This window comes from Peromyscus maniculatus, chromosome 8 (genome assembly GCF_049852395.1).
Source record: "Peromyscus maniculatus bairdii isolate BWxNUB_F1_BW_parent chromosome 8, HU_Pman_BW_mat_3.1, whole genome shotgun sequence".
In the NCBI taxonomy this organism is placed as follows: Eukaryota; Metazoa; Chordata; class Mammalia; order Rodentia; family Cricetidae; genus Peromyscus; species Peromyscus maniculatus.
The window spans coordinates 41,063,651-41,087,763 of NC_134859.1; the positions used below are offsets into that span (position 1 = coordinate 41,063,651).

Below are 24,113 nucleotides of genomic sequence, written 5' to 3' on the forward strand. Positions count from 1 at the left end.
AGATGGTCAGCCCAACTGGCTCATGGGAGTGTTCTGTGTCAGCTCTCAGTTTCAATTTTAAAGTCATACATAGCCTCTGGCAAAGGTACTCCTTTGGGACATAACAAAGACACGGGTTCTTTTGGTATTCCTGGCCTCCAGCAAGGACATTCATAGAACTGCTGGTTTGGGGACCTTGCCCCATCTGACCAGTTTCTGCCTCCTGTTCTCATCTCTCTGTGTTGTTCCATAGCCCAATGAGCCGGTCCCTAGACTCGCTTCTTCTGGTTTCCTGTCCCTATTCTCTACTGTTTCTTTGCAGCCTGATGGCATGGGCTCATGAGAACCTGTCTTCCCTCTGCCTCCATCAGGCTGCCCTCTCTTCCTTTGCATGTTTAGTCTTTGCCTACAAGTCTCCTTTCCCGGGTCTTTGGAGTCAAGCTGCAGCTCTGCAGACAGACACAATGGCTGTCTCCTTGTCCCTTCCCACTGTGGTGTCTGCATCAGAGCCCTTGTCTGTGGATATCGCTCTGTATGCTGTGAATGTGTTGCTCTGATTGATTAGTAAATAAAGTAGCCAGGCAGGAAGTATAGGCGAGACAAAGAGAAAGGAGAATTCTGGGAACAGGAAGGCTGAGTCAGGATTGGTGAGCCCGACACAAAGGAAGCAAGATGTTAAAGTACCGGTAAGCCATAAGCCACGTAGCAACTTATAGGTCAATAGAAGTGGGTTAATTTAAGATATAAGAACTAAGTCGGGCAGTGGTGGCACATGCCTTTAATCCCAGCACTCGGGAGGTAGAGCCAGGCGGATCTCTGTGAGTTTGAGGCCAACCTGGGCTACCAAGTGAGTTCCAGAAAAGGTGCAAAGCTACACAGAGAAACCCTGTCTTGAACAACAAACAAACAAAAACAAACAAACAAAATAAAGATATAAGAACTAGATAGCAAGAAGGCTGCCACAGCCATACAGTTTATAAGTAATATAAGTCTCTGTGTGTTTACTTGGGTCTGAGCGGCTGCAGGAGCTGGGTGGACACAGAAAAACTTCAGCAACACTTGTCCTCATCTGTATCAGATGGCGGTTAGATGAAGACATCTACCATCCACCGCATGCACCTACTTTGAGGCAGAGGCTCTGCCTAGTCCCTTTCTGTATTCCCCAGCACCAAGCCCTGTGTGGATACAAAGAGGAATCCCTCCACCATTTAATTTGAAGGGAAATATGATGACCAGTTGAACCTCTATGTAAACATCAGTGTCCAAACTTAAGATGTGCCAGCTCCATGTGTCTTTAACCATTGAACAGATATATGTTTAATAAGCCATAGGCACTCTTGATCATACCCATGGAGGGCAAACCACAGAGCTGTGTCCTGGAAGGCCTGTCTTATGACATGATTTATGAAGATCATAGAAAATGCATCTTTTGGACTCCTTTAATCACACCCCCAAGCCAAACAATTATTTCCAACTCCAAGCGGGTGATGCGATTTTACTAATTAATCCTTGTAAAGGGCTTTGAGATCTTCTGAAAGGTGACAATGTATGAAGCCTTTAGTGACAGCCTAATTATTATTATTACAAGGCACAAAACTCAGAGAGCTTGAAAGATCCCCAGGTACCATTCAAAATAGTAAGAGACAAAAAAATTAAAAAATAAAATAAAAGATGCAAAAAAGAAAAGCCAGTGGAAGAATTTTAACATGGAATCATTCAATTGCAGGCTCTAATCTTGGCCAGGACTTTAGGAGCCTGGCCTGGCAATTTCCCTAGCCAATGCTGACACCAGGATGTACCTGCCCAGTGGTCACTACCCCAGGGCCAAAGGATGAAGTCCTTAAGCCAGATACAAGTTCCCTGTGTTCACATCCCATTTTTTCCATGCCGGAAGAGAAGCCTTGGGCAAATCACTGGGCCTCTTTATGAGTAGATAGGAATGAGATCACTTTCGACAGGGCTTGTTGCCCAAACACATTCCAAGCAGTGCTTAGTGAGCTCTTTGCTGCAAGATAAATGACAGATAACCGTTGGTATTAGAGACACTTGAACTACCTACCCAATGAGTCTCTGCAAAGACATAAGAAAGCACAACGTACCTAGCATCCACATGGCCTCTGCTTGGGGTTTAAGTTGAGCATGTAGCAAGCCCCAGGGTGTGATGATGCAGTGCTAGGAAGGGTGTGGGGAGCCTCTTGATAAAATGCTGTACTCCATGAGCAAAGACTTCTTCCACCTGGGGGACAAGTAGAGCTTGCTTTTCCCAAGGCTCTGTGCTGTGTACACATCTCAGCTAGGACAAGGAGTGTATTGGTAATGTGCAGAGCCTTTAAGTTCACAGACCCAGAGCCAGCGAGGTGGCTTCACCTGCTGCCGGGCCTGATGACCTGAGCTTAATCCCTGGTCCCACATGATAGAAGAGAAGACCCAAATCCCACAAGTTGTCCTCTGACCTCCTCCACTCATGTGTTGTGGCATGCATGTACACACACACACACACACACACACACACACACACACACACACTTAAAAATGTAGAAAAATATTTAAAGTTTCAAGGCCTCCCTGGCTGTCATCATGACTGAATCCCAGGACCCATGGCCACTTCTGAGTGTGAGGACAGATGGGTGACTCTGTGAAGTTGTTTCATAGACGACAGACAGCCACAGCTGTTATTGACAGCTGTCCCACAGCTCACACTGCCGTCGTGGGCACACTATTCCCTCTGGGGTATCTCAGAGCCAACTGCAGTCCAGGGTCCATGGAGGCCCAGCTTCCACCGGACACAAACAACGTGCAGATGTAAGTGAAAGCAGCCCGTGTCCTCTGACTGGAATCAACGCAAAATGACTCATGTAATTGCCCTGTGTGCGTACCCTGAATCTTCCTTTTTCACCCACCCACACAACTCTGCCATTAAAGATTCCTGGGCCCTGCAAGAAAAAAAAAGTGTGGGGGAAACCAATTTCAAACACCTAGGGTTTCAAAGAGGCCACCCATGCCATTCCTAAAGGTGGAAGGGTCTGCTAGCATCCTGGTCCAAGCACCGGCCAGTCCCACTGAAGCTGCTGTTGTTTGCCTTTCTCCCAGTCTTCCCTTTAAATTTCTGGAGAGGGATTTCTAGGGTCTCCCCCTTGGGAATTAGTTGTAGGAATAATTGGGCCAGTGGAGTGTGGAAGATATATCCAGCACAGCCCGTGCACTACTAGAAAAAGTGACCTAGATCAAGCAGCTGGTGAATCCAGGGCTATTGTGGGGACCCCCTGCCACCTACTGACTTGCAACTGAACCCGCATTCCCAGTAGCATCTTATCCCCTGGCTGGGGGAGGGGCCGAGAGAGCAGAGGAAGGTGGGGGAGGTGAAGGGGACAGTGAGTTGCCCCTTTAGGGGAAAGCACCTCTGACCCTCCATCCCCCTCCATCCTCTGCACCCACAGAAAGGAAAGTGAGGTGAGGATAGGGAGGCAGGGGTGATGGGGTAGGGGGGTCAGTACAGGAACTCTGAGCTGGCTCCTGGGTATCAGCAGAGAGAGCTGGCAGCCAGAGAGAGAGAGAGAGAGAGAGAGAGAGAGAGAGAGAGAGAGAGAGAGAGAGAGAGAGAGAGAGAGAGAGAGAGAATGGGAGGGTGAGAGAGGCTGGCTGGCTGGCTGCTGGAGAAGAGGAGGAGAGCAGAGGGAGAGGGGGAGCAAGCTAGCGCTCCAAGCATGAGGACCGGCTGCTCCCGGCTCAGTTAATCTGGCTGTCAGTCGGTGTTAACGCTGCAGTTTAACTGCTCGGCTCCCCTTCCAAGAGAAACAAGAGAAGCCTCACAGAAGGAAGGGAGGAAGGAAAGAAGCAAGCAAGGACCGGCAGGAGGAAAAGAGCCGGCAGAGCAGCAAGAAGAATCAAAGGAAGGGGAGGGAAGACCAAATCTATGGTTGGACCAGGGCTTCTTTTCCGCCAATGTAAAAAGGAATATGCCGTACATCTTTGCCTTTTTCTGCACCGGTTTTCTAGGTGCGGTTGTGGGTGCCAATTTCCCCAACAATATCCAGATAGGTGAGTGAGGGGGGCAGCTGGGGAGGGACTTTGGGGATCTGGCCAGGGATTTTTTTTTTTTTTTTTGAGGGGAGATTTCTCAACCCGTTCTCAGTCGGGAGCTGTTGTGCTTGGCCATCGAAAACCAGGATAGGAGGAAGGAAGACTCCAGTTGCCAGTGGGGGGAAAGGGGCTCCATCCTCATCCGATGCAGCGATGCAGCGAGGGGCACAAGGGAAGTGTTCGCTCGCTCTCGAGTGTGTGTGTGTGTGCACACACACAGGTGCACATACACCGCGCACTCCGGGCGAGCATGAGCGCCTGAAATGGAGGAGCCTCCGTTCCAGAGAGGGAAAAATATAGTCAGACTGTGCTTCAAACAGGGTTCCGAGTGTTTAAGGAGTTAACTCTTGCTAGGTGGATGGTGCCTGCTCTCATTGATTTATATAAATATGGATGGTGGGCGTATGTGTGTTGTGATTATATATTAAATGTGCATATATAGCCTGAGTGTTGGGGAAGGGAGTGATGTCTTGGCTGGGGGAGGGGAAAGAGACCCCCTCACAGCGAAGGAGTGGTGGGTACTAGCTTGGTTGTCTCTGCTGAGAAACGTCCCAGGCCCCACTCTGTGGCCAGAGCTCTATGGATTCTTCCTTTTGCCATCTGCCATGCTGGGCTCTATCCCCCATTCCCTGATCCTGGAACTTCCTAGCCTGCCTTTTCTCCCCTCCTTACCCCTTCCTCTTCAGTGCCCTGTCCACACACACTGACACCAGTGCTTCGAGCACACACACACATGCACAGGCTTCTTCTTCACCCCCCAACCCCCAGCAGCAGTCCCATGCCTGGGCTCCATCCTGTCGACCTGCAGGTGGGTTTCAACACACTGCGTGCCTTTCTGTCCCCCATTTCCCTTCATCTGGTGGCTGTACTTGTATTTACGTAGGAGCTGACAGGTATTGCCATTCTCGTAACCATAGGGAAAATCCAGACACACGAAGCAACAGCACCAGTAGCAGGGCATGGGGTCAGGGTGACCAGCAGCTCAGCATCTTTGTGACCCAGCATCAACCAGGCTGCTGTGCTCTGAGACATGTTGGCTGGCTGGCTTTCTGCATCCTCCCCGTACCAGGGGCTGGCTTATTAAGAAGAGTTCCATCTCAGCAGCTACTGGTTTTTGTGAGAGTATTTGTGTGTGGGGGGGGAGGTGATGGTGCGGGGGGGGGGATCTAATGGGCACACGTGTGTCGCTAATGGCCTCCTTGGACCTCTCCAGCCTCCTGACTCCTGGTACTGTTGGGGTGGCTATGGAGTAACTTGCTTTGTTTCCTGACACCTGTTAAGCTGTATTCTGAAGTGTGTGTACGTGTGTGCATGAGCTCCTGCCTTAAAGGCAAACTTCCTGCCTCCGGGAGGGAGACACGTCCCTTGTGGCCCAGCCTGTAACTGTTCCCTCCCACCTCCCACCTGCTCACTGCCATTTACTGTAAAGAGTGGAAAACCAAGACCAGAGGCGTGTGGGGTGTGGTCACCTGGGAGGAGAGAATGGAGCATCCCCAGCAGGAGTAATTTTTTTTTTGTTTTTTGTTTTTTTAGTTTCTTGCTAGTTTGTTGTGCCTTTTAAAATGGGGTGTCAATGTGTGTGGAAGTCACCTGTGCCGGCCTATGGCATTTCTCACGTTTGTTCTTACCTGCTGTCTCTACTTGGCCAATTGTAATCTCTCATCAAGGAAACTGTGGACTGCCTTCTGCAGGTATATGCGTGCAGCATCATTGTGGGGTAAGGGCTTGGGGTGTTTATGTGAGCACACCCACATTTGCCCACGCATCCCTGCAGATATTTCATGTTCAGCCTCGGTAACTGTTGCTCTTTTCAAACACAAGGGAGACACATCAGCCAGTAGAACAAATGCTGAAATTATCACCTCCACGAGGTCGTCGTCGATTCTACTTTCATGATCTCTAACACAAGCCTCAAGGTCCATAGTTTGTTCTTAAAGCCAATCATGTATCCACGGCACAGGAAGTTATCAGTGTATTACTGGAACTGTGAATTTCTGGCCAATCAGAGATGAACTTCTGTGTACACATTTGCTGTCGTCCAGCCCCTAGAAACAGCTGATGTCAATTTACAGGAATGTATTTCAATTCATTTGCACATCCACCGTATTACAAAGGAAAGCTGTGTGCCCTTGTGTCTTGGAACAAAAACCCTGGCAGGTACCTTCCCCGATCTGTTTACTGGAAGAAGATGTTGGCAACATCTGGGCACTCTTAAGACCCCCACATCTGCAAAGCACAATGGTAACCCCTTATGTAACCAGACATTCCTAGGTATCTGGGAACATGAGCAATGAAAGACAAAAACCAGAGTTCTCAGAGAAAATAAATAATGAACTTCGAAGGTAACGGGCTAGTTACATTCTGTGCAGACCTGGCCAAATCTCAAAGCAAACAGTTACAGTGGCAGAAAAGCCCAAGGGGTCCCAGGCCTTGGTTTCTGTCACTTTACAATGTTTCCTTGTAACTGAAACCTCTGTGAATAAGAAATGGGATCCAAGTAAAATGAGATAAATACAGGAAAGCAGTGTGTGTGTGTGTGTGTGTGTGTGTGTGTGTGTGTGTGTGTGTGTGTGTGTGTGTGTGTAAACAGAGGCTTGTGGGGGTCTGGCAGAAATGAGAAAGGAGGAAGTAAATTCTATAGGTCTCCTGTGTTCTCTGCCATTGCTGAGCCAAGGGGCACACAGCCAAATGGTGGGGCACAGTGATGGGTGTTAGAGTCCTGTCCTAGAAGCTTATCCATAGAATTTAAGCTTTGGTACCCAGTTGCGTCTGTTCAGATTACTTACCAGAGAGAGCTATGGCCATAGCTCTGGATTTGCATGGGAGAGGCCTGGGCTCTCTGGGATGGGCTACTGTGCATCTTGTCTCTACCCGAGACTTACTACATCGCCTTTTCTTGCCTTCCAGGGGGATTATTTCCAAACCAACAATCGCAGGAACATGCAGCTTTTAGGTTCGCTTTGTCACAACTCACAGAGCCCCCCAAGCTGCTTCCCCAGATCGATATTGTGAACATCAGTGACAGCTTCGAGATGACTTACCGATGTAAGTAATGGCTGCTATTCCTGACATGTCTTTCTGCGCTAGACCCGTGATGGGAGGGCCCGTGGGTAGGTGTTGTTGTTGCAAAAATGACTCCTAGTCCTCATTTGTCTTCGTGAGAGAAGGCCCTTCAAGGGAAAATTCCAGAGCCTTTTAAGGGATCCCCACAGTCTGTATTCTGAGCCTGCTGTGCTTCGTGGAATGGGTGTGCTTTTTCACCATCAGTGAGCTTGAACCGTCAGCCTGGTGGGGTCTTGGGTTGACTGCATCCGGCTTACTCCACTGGGGCCTCTTGATTGAGGAGTTTCACAAATAGGCAACTGCTGAGAGATGGAGAAGCAACAGCTCTGACTTGAAGACAATGGGGTTTAAAAATGCCTCAGCCATTTCCTGCCCACCACTTAGGAGAACAAAGGTGTGCCTATGTTTCCTAAGCACGGGTCGATGTGAAGTGTGTCCTATTTGGGCAAAGTGGATAATAATTATTGAAATGTGGGGGCTAGGTGATTTCCAAAGAGGTGTGAAGTGAATGCCTGCTTAAGACAGGTTGTAGATTAAAATGAGAAGGATCTGAGAAGTCTACACAGTTTTAGTGATGACCTTGGAGCATAAAACAGACCACAGGTCATCTGCAGAATGACAAGGGGGAGCTACAGCAGAGACATCTGGGGTGACAGTATTATAAAATGTGTTGAGCAAATTCCGCTGACACAGGAACCTAACAAGTAAATCTGGGGGGAGGGCGAGCAGGCTTGTATGGCTGTCACTCTGTGTCAGATGAAAGCCTAAAAATTAACCAGTAGAGACATTGTCCCTCTGGGGACTAAGCTCTGGTGGAAATGTGTGGCAAGAAAGTGTAAGCTTCTAGAATGAGGGAGAACAATTGCAGACTCCAGACTGGACTGAGTTGGCACTGTAGGTTTGGTGAGCCACCATTGGCTTCATGACCTCTGCTGAGCTGCCGATGGCTGAAGGCAGGGATGTGTCTTTCATCTCTCCCACACTCCCTTATGGGGGCCTCTCAGTGATTGCTGCTGGTGAGACTTCGAAGTCTCCAAACAAGAATCTAGAATTTCCTCTGCCTCTAAGATCATACCCAGGATAGTGTTGATATGGATTCCAGGAATTACAATTTCCCAGAGGGTTTTTGGAAAATGCATCATGGACATGGATAGTGGTATTTGTTGTCATTCAGTGATGGTTGGCTACAGACCTTGTGGAATTTGCTGCTTTGGGGGACTGTCTGTTTTAATGCTTGATGGAGCTTTGCAGAGAACTGTTGTCACCCACTTTGTGCCAGGAGCCAGAGGTGGGACAGCTATGGAACTTTCACAAGGTCGGTGGAGAAGTCAATAGTGGTCTTGTAACCATCTTCTACCCTCAATCCACATTCCTGCTGACTATGATAAACAGATAGATCCGTCTATCCTTAAGATACCTTAGTGACAGAGGCTGAAGTAACAGAGGGTGTTCTGATGAGGCAGTGGCCTGATACAGCGCCTAAAGAGATAAACTCCAGTTCCAAGCTGCAGCTGTGACCTTGCACAGGAGTGGCCCAGTGGATAATAACGTAACTACTCTGCATTCTGGAAAAGCCCGGGTGGAAGATCTTGTCTGGTGTATTATTTGCTATATTAGGTGATTGACCAAATACTTGACAAGAAGCAGCTTGAGGTGGGAAGGGTTTATTTGGGCCCATAGTTTGAGGACATGGTCCCTTGTGACAGTGACGACTGGGTGGCAGGAGCCTAAGGCTATTTGCCCACATTTGAGTAGATCAGGAAGCAGAGAAAGAGGGATGTTAGGGTTCTAGTGGTTTTTTCTTTCTCCATTTTTATTCAGCCTACTACCCCAGGCCATGGTTAGCGTTTCTTGCATTCAGGGTGCGTCATCCCCCGCTCAGTTAATGCCCCCAGACATTCCCATAGGTGTGCCTCACTAATGCCCTTGGTAGTCTTGTAAAACCAACCAGTCAGCTTGTTGTGAAAAATCAACAATCGCAGTCATTATGTGGAAGAAAAGAGTTAACTAACACTGAATCTTTGGGGTGTAGGTCTGCAAAAACATCCCAGAAAGAAATTGAGAACCAATGCAGAGCAGGTGTTCAACTTTTGGATAACTTCTCAATTCCTTTTCCTGTGTCATGGAGAAGGTCCATGAAGGGAAGGTTTGAGTGGGAAATCAGTGTGTCTATACCACCCAAACCTCTTGTATGCTTAAGCAAGTGTGGAGACACCTTTTGGGTCTGGAGAGGAAACTCAGCAGTTAAGAGCACAAACTGCTCTAGTAGAGGACCCAAATTCAGTTCCTAGAACCTACATCTAGTGTCTCAACAACCACCTGTAACTCCAGATGTAGGGGATCTGACACCTTCCTCTGGCCTCCATTGGTACCAGTACCCAGTATGCGTGTTGGGGGATATCTTTAGAGAAGAGGTCCCCAATTTTATTGCATTGGTCAAACTTTCAAAAGAGCTCACTGCCCAACAAGGACAAGAGAATCAATAAGAATAAATAGCTGGCACATGTACTCTCAACTCACAGGGTCGAAAAGTCAAGATACTGAGTGCCAAGACAAGATAATAAGGACACAATGAGGAGGAAATATTCGAGGGCAAGAGGTGCTGTTTCTTGTCTGTTATCTTCACAGTCCAAGACCTGATCTTGCAGAGAGCTGCTGGTTGCCTATTGGGGAGGTAGAATCATGACACAGGCAAGTTAATGACACAGGCAAGTTAATTGCCCATTATGAGCAGTGGATCTGAGGTTTTGAACTTGATACATGCTGTATGCTAGCACACAGGTTGTCACTCATTTCTGCTTTGTGAGTCTAGCTGTTCTTTCAATGTTTCTTCAAGCTTGGAACCAAGATGGACATTGGAAACACAGATAGGATAAAACACTAGTTCTTAACTAGATTATACCCCGAACGGGACACAGGAAGGCTATCCAAGAAGCAATAAAGCCATTTATATACTTAGACCTTCAGTTTCTGCTCTTTAGTTCTGAGATCAGAGAGAAAATGGGGAAGAATTGGGGAAGCAATGGCGTTTTACTTCCTGTTGCTACTTTCACAGGAGGCTATGGAACCCTTTGAGACTATGTTTGTGTGGCCCAGCAGTGTGGAAATCTGTACAACTCTCCCAGTTTGAACTGAGTAAATGCCATCAAAGAGAGATAATGGTTCTTGGCAGAATGAATTAATTCATCAGACATAGAAAACTAAGTAAAGTATGTTATTCAGATTTAACTTTGTATGTGCACTGACTTCAGAAAATGAGCAAGTGTTTATCATTCGATTTGATCATTCAATTTTGTTTTTGATGCATTTTGCTATTCATTATCCCTCCACCAGAGGGTGGAGAAAGGAAGGGAGAGGAAATGTATGAGCTGTCCCTGCTAGAAGTTTCAGCAACAGGCAGTCAAAGAGGGAGAGTGATGAACACAGGGCAAGGGATGCAGAAGAGATGGACAGAAGCATCCTGACTACTGCTGGCCCAAGTGAGAGTCTGGTGTCTTTGTAAGGACATTCCTCGCCTACCATTGTTGGGGGAAGGGGGTGATTACATCATCAAAGCCAAATATCTTCTTCCAAGTCTACAGAGACAGGGTAGGAGCAGCTATCTATAAGGCAGTGTTTACAGGCTAGCTATCCACCTGTCTTCATGCCTTTATGTGGTAAGAGAGAATAAGTGAACATGTGACATGCTAAGTGGAGCTCTAGAGAGCACTCTGAGTAGCACTGTTACAGGCTCATCTTACCTTTTCAAGTATTCTTTCATTCATTATTCCATTCATTCTTTTGTATCACACACACACACACACACACACACACACACACACACACACACACTTCCTACTTCATGCCAAGCCCTGTGCCAGATATAGGGACTATAAGGAGCCAAAAAACAAAAACAAAGAGCAGAGATGCAGCTGCGTGCGTCCTGTAGTTTCCTGGACTTCTGTGCACATAGCATTCACCCAGAGGGCTGGTTTAAAGCAAGGCTCAGCAGTGGCTTCTCTTCTTCCAGAATCAGAATATTCAAGAGTGGACCCAAAAGACTATGCTACTTAGTATGGGCACCACAGCTTAAGCAATTCTTTCATCTAAAAAGTCTTCCATTTCTTCAGTAAGCATTTCTGAGCCCTTTACCAAACCCAGGCATAGCGTTAAGTACCAGAAATGCAGACAAAGCTAAGACACGTTCTCTGCCCTGAAGGACTTTATCCCCATCGAGGCATACTGTCCTGAAAGAGAAAATTAAAATGTGATGTTGTACGTGCTTTCGCAGAGATTTCCAAGGAGTGTTAGAAGCACAGGGAGGCACGGGGTTGGCCTTGCAGAGAGTGGGGAGGAGAAGGAGGGAAGACAGGAAGGGAGGCACTTTCTGTGCTGAGAGAATAGCGGGTGTAGGGGGGACACATTCCTGAACGTCCCCTCCCAGACCGCTAATAGTTCTCTAGGTGGGCTTCTCAACTCAGCGTCGATCACATGCTGTGAAAAGGGGCACAAATGACCACACACAAGCCCCTTCTGGAACAGAACAGAGACTGTCGTGCGAAAGTAGAAAGTATATACAGACTATACAGAAAGTAGAAGTGGAGCCTGCTTGGGAAGTGGAAGGGGGCTAGTGTGAGTGGAGAAGATAGGAGAGAGAGCAGAAGGTGAGGTGACTATGGTCGAGATATTACTACATGGGTGTGTGGAAGTGTCATGGGGAGAACGCAATTATACATAAGTAATACAGCTGATAAAATGTAAACATTGTTATTAAAAGATGAAGCAGCCTTAAAACCCCAGGTCTATGTAGCCTAGATTAATAGAGAAGGAATGTGTAGTAACCACCCGAATGGGCCCCTTCCCAACCAGTCCAATTCTCTTACTTAACCCACTGGATCTGGAAACATTGTCCCTGCAAGTCTCGTGGACCTCTCAAGCAGCTCTTACCTGTGTGGAGCGCCTATCCATGGCTAGAAGGTGAATTGGTCTCCTGAAAGGGCATGTCTCCTCACACTGTGGTCCCAAGTTTACATGCAAGCATCCCCAACATCAATGAGCAAAGTCCACAGCATGAACATGGCAATAGCCTAAGTCACAGTCAGGTGGAGAAGGGCAACATCTCTGCCACAGTGGGGTTCCTATTGTAGGCCCACTTGGGATTCCCAAGGGACTTCTCACAAGGCTTTGGGTGCTGGCCACAGGCAGAGGCCTCTTAGTTGCTGTATAAGCTTCACATATCACGTCAAGGCTTCAGACTCACAGTCCACAGACTCATGTTGCTTACCCTTCAGAATGCATTTCAGAAGGCAGACAGAAACCAGCTTTTCTCTCTCCTTAAAAAAAAATAATAAGGTGCTAAGCAATGCTGAATACACATTCCTACCCAGTATCTACTGTCTAGAACTGAGAATTACTCTGTTTTTTTTTCCTTTTTAATATAAAACATAAGCTTCCAGGTTTAGGCAAGCTCTCTCTATGTCCTGCCATTCATGTGGCTGTGATAAGCCGATGATTTTGCTTGACCAGGTCTGTGCACCAGCCAGCACTCATATTGATGTATTCCCTTTAGTGTCCAGTATTATGTTATTTTATTCTAATGCAGCTCATTCACCCTGTAAGGAATAGTAAAGGGCACGAGATGTATAACACCTGCTCGTTGCTCCAAAAACAATCAGCCTTAGTGTAGAAGTGAAGAGAGCACAGCTGGTGATGGGGTGAGCAGAGGCTGTTCCAAAGCTCTGCCCTGTCACTGAGTCATCCCAGATGTTGTCTTAGCTATAACAATCTCACTTCATACGTGCTGATACTGAAAATAATGGAGATTGTTGTCACACTACGCAAAAAGAGCCTAACTTGGTCTTTGAAGGCAATTTGTGGGGAGGGGGGCTTCAGAGCCAATGACATTTTCCTCTTTTATTGCAAAGGGGAAAGAGCTCAGGGAATGCATGCTACAGTGGAAGTGGAGGTTGATTCAGGGTCACTTAAGACAGACACTGTGACTGTGGAGAGTGGGACGTCAGATGAAGGGAGGCTGGAGTGGGCATTGGAAGGAGGAAAGGATGTGAGTGGTGGAGAGGAAGGGAGACACTTGTGCTGTGGGATGTTCTGTATGTTAAATGTGTTGCTCTGATTGGTTAATAAATAAAGCACTGATTGGCCAGTAGCCAGGCAGGAAGTATAGGTGGGGACAAGGAGAGAGGAGAATGCTGGGAAGTGGAAGGCTGAGTCAGAGAGACGCTGCCAGCCGCCACCATGACATGCGAGATGTAAGGTACCAGTAAGCCACAAGCCACATGGTAACTTATAGACTAAAAGAAATGAGTTAATTTAAGATGTAAGAACAGCTAGCAAGAAGCCTAGGCCATTAGGCCAAACAGTTTAAATAATATAAGCATCTGTGTGTTTATTTTATAAGTGGACTGTTGGACTGCTTGGCAGGACCCGGAGAGAAAACTCTAGCTACATGCTTGGAGAGGAACAAGTCACAGCATCAATGTCCCCTTAACCACACTCTATGTGCCCATTTTCTGAGCTGGAGAGCAGAGCGTCTGTATTCTGTACTCTGTGGTATGACTTTTCCTGGAGCAGCATGAAGGAACATAGACAGGGCCTCAGATAGGACCCCAATGACAGGCCAGTACAATGATGCCACCCGAGTCTAGCTTAGTGAACTACTGAGTCTATAACAGGGTTACTACAGGAATATGAGTGAGGGGATACTCAAAGGCAGCTACGTCACCAAAAGGCCCACTGTAGCATGAAAGCTGCCTCCTGGGAGCTCCAGCTCTGCTCTCCAAGCAGCTTGACAGACTCTCCTGTCCCCAACAACTGCTCACAGCTTTGATAGCCTTGGGAAGGGGCGTGCATACTTTTACTAGTACCAGGAGCTTCCTGAACCTTCAGAGGCTCCTTTATTTCCTGTCTTAGGAGTGTCTCTTCTCCACTGAGAAGGGATTGTCTCAATCCAGAGGAAATGGCTACACTGCTCACCCAGCACACCCACACCATGCCCCCAGCTGAGGGCAGATGTCTACAGTTCTCTGGTTGATATGACAACCTGCTCGAGATCCTCTATCTTCATCCATGTTCTCACGATAGGACACATGGGTATGGGTGTTGATGCTGGTGTGCAGTCGACTCTCGGTTCTCTTTCTGAATGGGGCCTTATGGATAACTACCTCTTCCTTGGGGTAAATACCTCTATTGGGATGAGGGAGATGGCTATTTTCTTCTCAGAGCCTTAGGGCAAAGTGGTCCCCTGAGCTGTTTGGGAAACGGGTAATGTTCATAGATGAATTCAGTCACTCAAAGCGTCCATCACCGTCTTCCCAGCAGTGGATGTCCCATCATGCCCCTTCCACACCACACAGGCAGCTGCTGCTGTCACACTCTTTCCAATGTGACCTCAAGCTCCCTCTCACTTCAGCATTCTAAGCGGCTACTGCAAATTGGTCGGAGTTGACTCCAGAGATGAAATCCATTTGCCATTACAGGGCATTGCAATAGGAACTGAGGGAAAGGAAGCATACCAAACATTGATTCTCCCTTAAGGGGCTCGGGGTCTTGAAGAGTAAATAGGCTTGAACAAAGAGATGATAAAAAGATCTCTCTCTCTCTCTCTCTCTCTCTCTCTCTCTCTCTCTCTCTCTCTCTCTCTCTCTCTCTTTCTCTCTCCCTCCCTCTCCCTCTTTTACTCTCTCGCTCTCTTGCTCTCTTGCTCTCACTCTCTCCTCTCCTGCCCTCCCTCTCCTCCTTCCCTTCCTTCCCCTCCCTCCTCCCCCTCCTTTCCCTCCCTGTTCCTCTTTTCTTCTCATTTCCTCGCCCCCTTTTCTCTTTCTCATGCATGTTCATTAGAGGGAACTTCTCCTGAACTTCCCTCTTGTTGTAGGTAAAATTCCAGCTGGAGCCTTGTAGGTTCCATCAAACAAGAGGATTCAAGCAGAAACCAGAAATGCAGGTGGGCTGAAGACATGCCACAGATGTACCGTGTATGGTGCAATAAAAGGGGATTGGATTCTCCAGGTTCACATGTGAAGATCTGGATTCAAACAACAGACTTCTTCAGATAGTCTTGGAAGTGTCCAAGCATCCTTCTACCTTGTGTGTTTCTGCATGCGAGTGCATACATCTGTGCAGAGATCCATGCATGTAAATGTTGTACATGCACATGGAGGTCAAAGTTCAAAGTTCAGCCTCTGGTGGTGTTCCTCAGGAGTCATCCACCTTGAGTTTTTTGTTTGTTTGTTTGTTTTTGTTTTTTTGTTTTTGTTTTTGTTTTTTTGTCTCTTTGTTTGTTTCTGAGATAAGCCTCTTGGTGAGATCTGGGGCCCATGGATTCTGCTAGGCTAGGCTGGCTAGCTAGAGAGCCTAGAGATCCACCCGGCTCTGTCTCTCCAGGTTTGAAAATGTGCACCATCACTCCTGTCTTTGCAGAAAATGGAGGATTGAGTTCAGATCCCCATGCTTATAAGACAAGCACTTTGTCATCTGAGCATCTCCTGGACCCCTAGGACTTCAGAGATAGAAGCGCCTTTCTGACCTTCAGGTCAGACATGGTCCTTAAATCAACCAAGACCAGGAGGGCACCCCACCCCAATGTGAAATAGCCACATGTTGTACAGAAATGCCGACATGTTCATTCGAGAGTCCAGGCATGTTTAAGGAGAGCTTACTGTTAAAGCCAATCAGAAGACTGCCTGTGCTCATGGTGTGCCCCAGCTAGGAACAACTGCAGATGAGTCAAATAAAGCAACTGACTTCATGAGTGTTCTCAAGGGCCAGGTCTCCAGGAAAGCATGTAACCCATAGGAGCCAGCTCTAGGCAGGGACGTAGGTAGGGGGTCTGAGCTGAGTACAGAAGCTTGTGATGGTTGTGTTCTAGGCAGAGGCCTGCTGAAGAGACACAGGTATGTGTGTGGCTAGAGCCAGACTGTGTTCAACATTCTAAGCCAACACCTGTAAATGTTAAGCAAAGAAGTAATTCTTCAGACTGATTTCCTCAAAGGGAGTCAGATACTGGTCCTGGTCTCCCCCTCCTTAAAGTGAAGGGTAGTGAGTAGGTGGGAGGTGGTGTTTTGCCACACAGCAGCCTGTAGACTTTGGGCTGGAGTACAATGGCTTCTGCTCCATTACTCCTATATCCAATATAGGGTGAAGACAGGCAGGAAAGAGGGCAAGAGACACTGGGAGGAAGGGAAGGCCGACGGCATATGGATGGGTGACTGTAATACGTGGTTTGGGGGCCCATAGGTGAATCTCTGTGGAAGCTGCTGGCTGATCTAGGCAGGGCATGGAATTCTGGAGACCCTGTGCACAGCAGGGAATCATGCAGCTCTCCTGGCATGGAAGCCAGACCGTATATGGAGTCCGGTCTGTCCATACGGGGGCAAGGCATTCCCAAATTCCCACTTCCTCCTCCTATGCATGTACAGTGCCCCTCCTGCACTCCTTCCTCACAGGCCTGTATTTCTTTCAGGTCATGTAGCATATGCCCATTATCACAGCAGTTGGTGGACTGAGACAGGAGGATAGCCATGAGTCTGAGGCTATATCTGCCACACAGTGAGTTAGAAACCAATCTGGTATATATAGAAAAATCCTGTGGAAAAAGGGACGGGAGGAAGGGAAGAAAAGGGAGACAGGAGAGGAGGGAAGGAGGGAGAGATGAAACGCTGTCCCGTCAGCCCCGGCTCTGTCTCCTCCTAGGAGCCATCTTTGCTTTCTTGACCCGCTCTTCTCTGCATCTCAGTCCCGAGCACTTTCCACTCCACACCCTCTAGTCACAGTCTCTGTCACCTCTACTCACTTGGAGAAACGGCTGGAGGTCCATGACCTTGGCTTATTCAGGGTCCCATTATCATCACCACAGAGTAGTGTGCAGTGGTGCTAACCGGGTGAATGAATGAGTGTTGCACCAGCAATGGCAGTGTGGAAGGCAAGGCTGCCTGTGGCTGCGGGACTGGGGGACACCCTGATTCTCTTGAGTTCTGGGAGTTCTGGGAGGCTGTATTTCAAATCCCCATGTGGTTAGGATGTGTGGCTGAAAAGCAACAGAGTGAAAGACAGGTGTGAGTCATTCCTGCAACTCTGGACAATTTTGAGGGCTCTGGGTAAAGGCATCAGGCACCTCTGTTTTGCATGTGTATTATGTATGTGTATGCATGCATATGTGTGATTGTGGTCTGAGCGTGTGTGTGTGTGTGTGTGTGTGTGTGTGTGTGTGTGTGTGTGTGCGCGCGCGCGCTCGGGTGCACACACATATATGCCCATCAGCAGAAAAGAGAGGAGGACATGGGAAATCCTTCTCTGTCAGTCTCCGCCTTGTCCTTTGAGACTAGGTCTCTCACTGAATCTTCAACTCAGTTGATGGTCAGCAAGCCACAGCTCTCCTCCTGTGTGTGTCTCCCACAGCACTGGAGTTACAGGCTCATGCATGGCCTTGCCAAGCGGGCACTAGATTCTAAACTCAGGTCACGATTGTGCAGCAAGTACTCTAACCCACTGAAGGCGCCGTCTTTTGTAGGAAAGCATCACTAAAGCCCGGCTTCACTGCGTCTGCTTCATACATGTTGATGCTCCTCTTTGGAACCTCAGTTTCATTCAAAAGATTGTGAAGATAACATGGACCACACACCCACGGTTATCATGGGGAGGAGGGACTACATGATAAAGGGATTCACATCTCCTTTCCACCCAGAGCCATGGGGGAGACTTCCCTTCTTCTGAGATGAGGAAGTGGCTCTTGGGGTGTAAAGGTCTGAGTATTCCCAGTTTGTTTCCTAGACATCTGTGTGCTGGTGGGTTCTCATTCTATGGTCTGCCTGGAGCTACCTTCCAAGGCATGGTGGCAACCCTCCTTGCCTGCCTCAGCGCATGTCATCTGGTCACATGGCCCTGTGCATAGGAAGCAGCCTGTTGTAGTTCCTGCTAGCTTGGTTAAGGGATGCCAGGTACTCAGGTTACTAGACATTTCTTTCCAACACCTGTAGCCCTCTCTGTGCTCTTTGGTACGTCCTGGCCAGTCATCCTCAAAGCACAGGAAAGCCCAAGGCCACTGGAGGTCCAGGACTCAGGGGTTGCCGGTGGGGGGGGGGGGAGAGTACATTCTGAATCAGATGGATTGAGGTTAATGAAATTGTCACCCAATGGCTGGGCACCTTTTAGGATCCTCATCAAGTGGAATTGTTAGGATGAAAGGCATCCTCTGAGATTATCTTTTATTTTATGTACTTCAAGTACTGCATTTCACAAAACTTCATGGCAACAGAGATACTAAACAAAATTAAATTTTGTGTAATTATAATACAAAAGATAAATTTCCCATCTTCATTTTGTGAACATATCAACTGAGACTTAGAAGGTGTGTTTGCTGCTTTATAACATGATTTTTGTACTTCTTGTAGCAGTCAGACTACTCCTGTTACACATTCTTAACGGCTTCCCAAAGGATCCTATACATCCATAATCTGCCTCATATACACAGCGTCCTTTTATTGGGTGTCAAATTTATAGCCTTTTTGTCTTCTTAAGAACAACATGTGATAATTGTCTTAAAAGCCTTTTTTAAAAAAAACATAAATCCTTCTTAAATGGAGGGTATATTGCTTGGTTTTGTTTAATATTTTAAAATTACATTTGTTTATGTTCCTTGGGCGAGTGTATGCACGCATGTATGGGGGTCAGAGGACAACTTGCAGGAGTGGGTTCTCTCCTTCCACTTTGTGGACCCTGGGGAGCAAACTCACGTAGTTAGACTTGGCGGCAGGCGCCTTTATCTCCTGAGCCATCTCACCAGCCTTATTTCAGAAACTTTTAATCTGATTTTATGAGCAATAAGATCAATAGAACTATTTGCAGCGAGCTTCAACGTAATAATTAGTATAGCAGGATTCTGATCACTTGCCGGATGCTGGTGCCGGCAAGCATTTGCAGAATGAACTTCTGTGTCTGGTTATTTTCCAGATGTTCAGTGTGGGGTGCTAAAAGCAGAGTCTCTGGGTCATTAGAGCAAGCCAATGCCATTACTCATCTGAAAGGGCTTTGGAAAAATCAGAAGTGCTGGGGAAAGGCAGGGTGATATAATTACCCAGGCTTCTCATCCATTAACATAAACATACCGTGAATACAATGTGACTAATTAATCTTTAATGTCTTCCTGTGAGGGTGGTCATTATCTATGAATGGATCTCTTTTCAGGATGGGAAAAAATTGAAATCACGAGGCGAAGTTTATCCCAGGCACCAATATGTTTGCATGGCTAGCTCGTCTCACATGGTCCAGTCCATAAGGGTGGACATAAGAAAATCCTTGTTTGTAGGGATAAAGGCCAACCCTGTTTGTGCAGGGGACAGTCAAGGCTCCATGGTGACAAGCGTTAAAAACCCACTTCTCTGAGTAGTTTTTGTTTCAGTTCGTCTCTGGATTCAAGGACTTGAATTGGCATTAAGATGGGGGCAGGGCCTCTTGACCGTTAGGCTTAGCTTTGTAATCAGACACAAATCAGCCCAACAACACTAGCATCCCTCACTGGCCCGAAGTCCAGTGGAAGGAAGAGGAACCTCCCTTTCCCATCAGCAATAAAACATCTTGAAGCTGGTGTCGTTGAATGAAAACCTGGGCACATGCTCATTTCTGAATGTGTGCATTGGTGAAATTATTAAGGCCACTCCACATAGTTAAAAGGGAGGTTTATTTTGTGGGGTAACTTACAAGTGAAGGGATTGGTTACAGGGTCTGGAAAAGGTGCAGCGCAGTCTGGAGGTGTTCTCTGGAGAACTCTGCTTGGTCTACCTCCAGCGTCCAGGGTCCAGGACCAAGAGAGACAGCGCATCTGGATCTTCAGGGTCCTCTCTCAGCCCCCGCCTTGTAGGCGTGACAGTTACTGAAGCCTCAGTGGGGGTTGGAACTTCCAGATCAAAGCTGGAATGGCTACCCACTACACGTGTGAAGCAGCCAGGATGTTAATATCTCGTGATGGCCCCAGATGTAGTCAAATGATTGTCCTTAGAACTTGGAGGGTGAGAGTCAGCAGATGATCGCTGGCTTGAAGCAGCCTTGCCCATAGCAATACCACCTTGAACATACCCGTGCTCATCTAGCCAGCCTGCCCATTGGACATGGACACTGGGGAGAATAGTTGCCCCCAGAAGAAACCAGTATGTTATCACTCACAGAATGGAGGTCAGGTGCCCAAGAGCAAAATGAAACAGATGTCCTCCTACAGCATGCCTCTGTAGCAGGAAAAATTCAGAGAGGAGGGAGCCCAACCATTGTAGACCATGTCCATGTGCCAAACTAGAAGAATCTTCAAAAGAGAAGTAAGACAAGATCAGAGGTCGAGGTGAGCAGCAGGTTTGAAATTGAGGCTGATTCATTAGCTAGAGCCATGCGAGGTTTTTGATAATGCCTGCCCAGCCAGGAGCAAAGCTATACCCATAGAATGATTGGAACAATGCTGTCCACTTGAATGGGTGTCCCTTGAGGCTGCTTTCTGAAGTGTGTTAAGTCTAAGGACCCTGTCAGTCTCCAGGCACCCATACACTCTCCCTCCCAATGACAAGGCAGTCCCTGCTCGGCTCACTCAATCTACTGTGCACAAACACTTTCACAATCCCAGTTGGGATCTTGGCTACAGATTTGCTAAGCCCACATCACCAGATGGTCCCATCTTCTAATTGGTTCCATCTCCTCTAGTTTTTTGGCAGAAATGAAGCTTTCCTGGGCCTGAAGAAGGGAAGCCAGGGAGATCCAGGATCACAAGAAGGAGGCTTTAACCCAGGCTAAACAGACTGAGATCCTAAGCTGGTGCTTATCCAAGGGAAGGGCGGCATGGTTCTCTTTTACAGGAGGTCATGAAGTGACAGTGTTCTGTCATTCTCCAGCAAGGGATCGTCATGGCTGGAAGGAGATGCAGCTACAAAGGCCAGCCAATCTAGTGCAGGATGTTCATGAAGTCTTTAGTTTTTTGCAAGCTTAGTGGTAGGTGACATTATTATTGTTAGACAATTCTTTTTCTCTCTCCTCCAACTCGGTGATTGATTCATATTGTGCCTGCTCATGTGACTCCCTCTGGAAAATTGTCTATTCATAGACCTGTTTCAAGCAAGACCCATGGAAGAGCATGCCAGGATAGCCCTGCCGGTCCTGGGAGAAAGAGAAGCACAGGCGTCAGTGGTGGCCAGACAAACTCATGCACTCAAGTCACAAGCAGAGTGACCCACAGACCTGCCAGTGCTTTAGGGGGTACATATTGTTGCACATCATGTAATAGGTGCTGCCCATTGATAGAAGCAACCACCAAGTATTCAACACTAGACTAGTCACAAGAGAAACACTGGAGGATGATAGTTCTGGTCTTAGTCTCTATAAACCGGGTATTCTAGTAAGGGAGATAGACAATGAACACATTTCAATTTTTTAAAAATTATTTTTATTTTCCTTTTATTTGTGTGTGTGTGTGTGTGTGTGTGTGTGTGTGTGAGCATGTATGCTACATGCCTTGAGATCAGAAGAGTGTATCAGATCCCCTAGAGCTGGAGTTCTAGGCCATTCTGAGCAGCCCAGTGTAGGTGCTAAGAACCTAACTCTGGGTCCTCTGAAAAATCAGGATACCCAGGGGTACAGAAGCAAGTAGATGCTAGGATTCCTAAGCACTCCTCACAGAGAGCGCATGCAGTTGGCTACACTTTCTGTCTTGGCAACAGATGATTGTAGAGTTGTTGCTTATCAGGATAGCAGGAGGTACATGTGTGCGTGCGTGCGTGCGTGCGTGCGTGCATGCTGTGTACATGTGTGCCTGCTTGTTTCATTCTTTCACAGGAAAAGAACTACATTCTCCTAGATATCCCTTTCCAAGCATGTGATTGCAAAACAGATACTGGGTTTGAATTTCATGTGAAGAAAATGTTAGGTTGAAGAACTTCACCTTTTCTCTCTCAAGTTCTCTTTGTTAATTGAAGTGGTTGATTGGAGAGGAGTCTGAGCAAACAGGACACAGTCCAGCATCCCTCATTTCTCCTGTGCCGCAGCTTCCTGGAGTGCAAAGAACATGACCTCCCTGTTCTCTGCTCTGTGCTGACTTTACTCCAGACAAGAAGAGCCAGCATGGGAGTGGAGGGTACATGAATGGAAACTTACAAAGGCATACGGGTTTCTGTGCCTCTAGAACCCAGGCAGGTCTTAAGTTTGGAAATCTGCTTGACACAAGTTGTCCTTCCTAACGTTTCTTCCTTCCTCCAAATTGACTCTCAATGCCCTTGGATGCTATTTCTACCTTGAACCCAAAGTCGAGGGAACAGATTTCTTTTGGGTTACATGTAAATTTCTCAGTGGCAAAGCCCAGCCATTCATCCTTGTTTCTTGTAATCTATGGTGTGTGACGGTCTTCACACCCCTATCAGGGATGCTTACTTTACAATTCTGTGTTCATTTAGCCTCGCTATTGGGGTTATTAATTTTAAGTAGCCACGAATGGATAGTGGTTATCACAGTACACAATATAGACCTAATGTCCAGAATATTCCAAAAAAGGAAAAAATAGCAAGCCTACAAGCTTTAAAACAGGGCAAGCTTGCATATTCAAAAAAAAAAAAAAAAGAAAGCAAAATAAGGCTGCTGTAAAGCACGCTGAGTGAAGGGGAAGGCAGAGTTTTGCAGTTATAAGAATTTCAGATTAATTTTAAATACAATTCAGTTAATAATGGTAGCCTAAATATATGATTTCACTTTTTTAAAAGTCACCAAGATTCTCTGTGGGAAACTGATAAAGTGGTGTAAAAATGACGTGTGACAGTCAGTGTTTGCTGCACGACAAATACTACCAATGTTACTTATAACAAAAACTTAACATCAATTACTGCCTTCAAATTGACTGTGATTCCCCTGTGTTCAGTCGGACAATCTGAACTCCCAGAAAGATAAAGTCTACTCTATGTATCTCTCTCAGGAGTAAGAGTACAGGAAGCCAAATGTCTGGTGGAGAATCACAGGGGTTAAGGCTAAGTTTTACCATGAATAGACATTTTTCTACTCAGCATCATGACCTGAAATATTGCATTGATTCAAGGAAGGTCACATGCTTGAACCCACGGGGCAGAATGACAAAGCCACATGACAAAGAGGATGGGTGCATAATTCTCTAGTAATGACTCAGAATGCCACAGAGGGGGTCAGAGAGACCAGTTCAGAAGCAACTACAGTACTGGACAGGAAGGATGATGGTAGCATTGTGATTGGGATAGTACCTGCCATCCACTCAGACACCACCACTGTCCTGTGAGGTCATTTCTCATTCCTTCAGTAACACATTATTTATTTTCTTTTTATTTCATCAGTCTCCTTTTAAAGGGCTCTTATGGTCCCTTTTGACTTCCTACTTTCTGTACCCCCCATAAAAGGCCAGAACCAACTGTGGAGACCCTTAGCCCTCAGAGAGCAGACAACAATAACAGGACTGTATAGCCCAAGCACCTAGAACAACAAGCCATAGATAACCCCAGGGTGGGATAATAGTTAAGAATGAGGATTTTGGCTTTCCTAATTTTGGATCCCAGGTGATTTTTCTAAGCATCTTAACCTCTCAAAGCCCTGGTTTCTCATTTTGTAAAGCAACAGTGATGACACATTCCTCTTAGAGCTGTGTGGACTGAAGGAGATAAACTTAGAAAGTGCTTAGCATAAGACCTGGAGAAGAGTAAGTACCAAGTAAATGGGAGCTATTATTGTTTGTTCAATTTAATTGTTTGAGATGACAAGCTCCTTTGGAGATGCCCTCCAGAGTCTTCCTCAGACAAATCCAATGTTCTTAGCGAAATGGAGGGCATGGAGAGTAAGAACGCCCTGGATGGGGTTCTGAGATTTAGTTAGGAAATATCTAGACCCAAAGCCTCTTTGATGCAAAAATGACAGGGCAACAAAACCCCAAAATAGAGCCACCCCACTCCCTGATTCCTTTTACCATCTGCCAGGTGGTGCTCTTCGGCTCTCTGGGTCTTGCTTGGAGTCTGCTTCCTTAA

General features: G+C 46.9%; 1 protein-coding gene across 3 annotated transcripts in view; it reads left to right on the forward strand.

The window, feature by feature from the left end:
• Window positions 1-3,541: 3,541 nt before the first annotated feature.
• Gria1 (glutamate ionotropic receptor AMPA type subunit 1) overlaps window positions 3,542-24,113 on the forward strand; it is a 337,003-nt gene continuing 316,431 nt past the window's right edge. Inside the window, exons 1-2 of one of the 3 annotated variants that reach the window (XM_006984888.4) lie at window positions 3,542-4,017; window positions 6,967-7,104. In XM_006984888.4, the coding sequence (XP_006984950.1) occupies window positions 3,936-4,017; window positions 6,967-7,104 (220 nt within the window). In that variant the 5' untranslated portion in view covers window positions 3,542-3,935. The remainder of the gene's footprint in view (window positions 4,018-6,966; window positions 7,105-24,113) is intronic. The other 2 variants (XM_006984887.4, XM_076542378.1) reach the window with 2 other exon arrangements.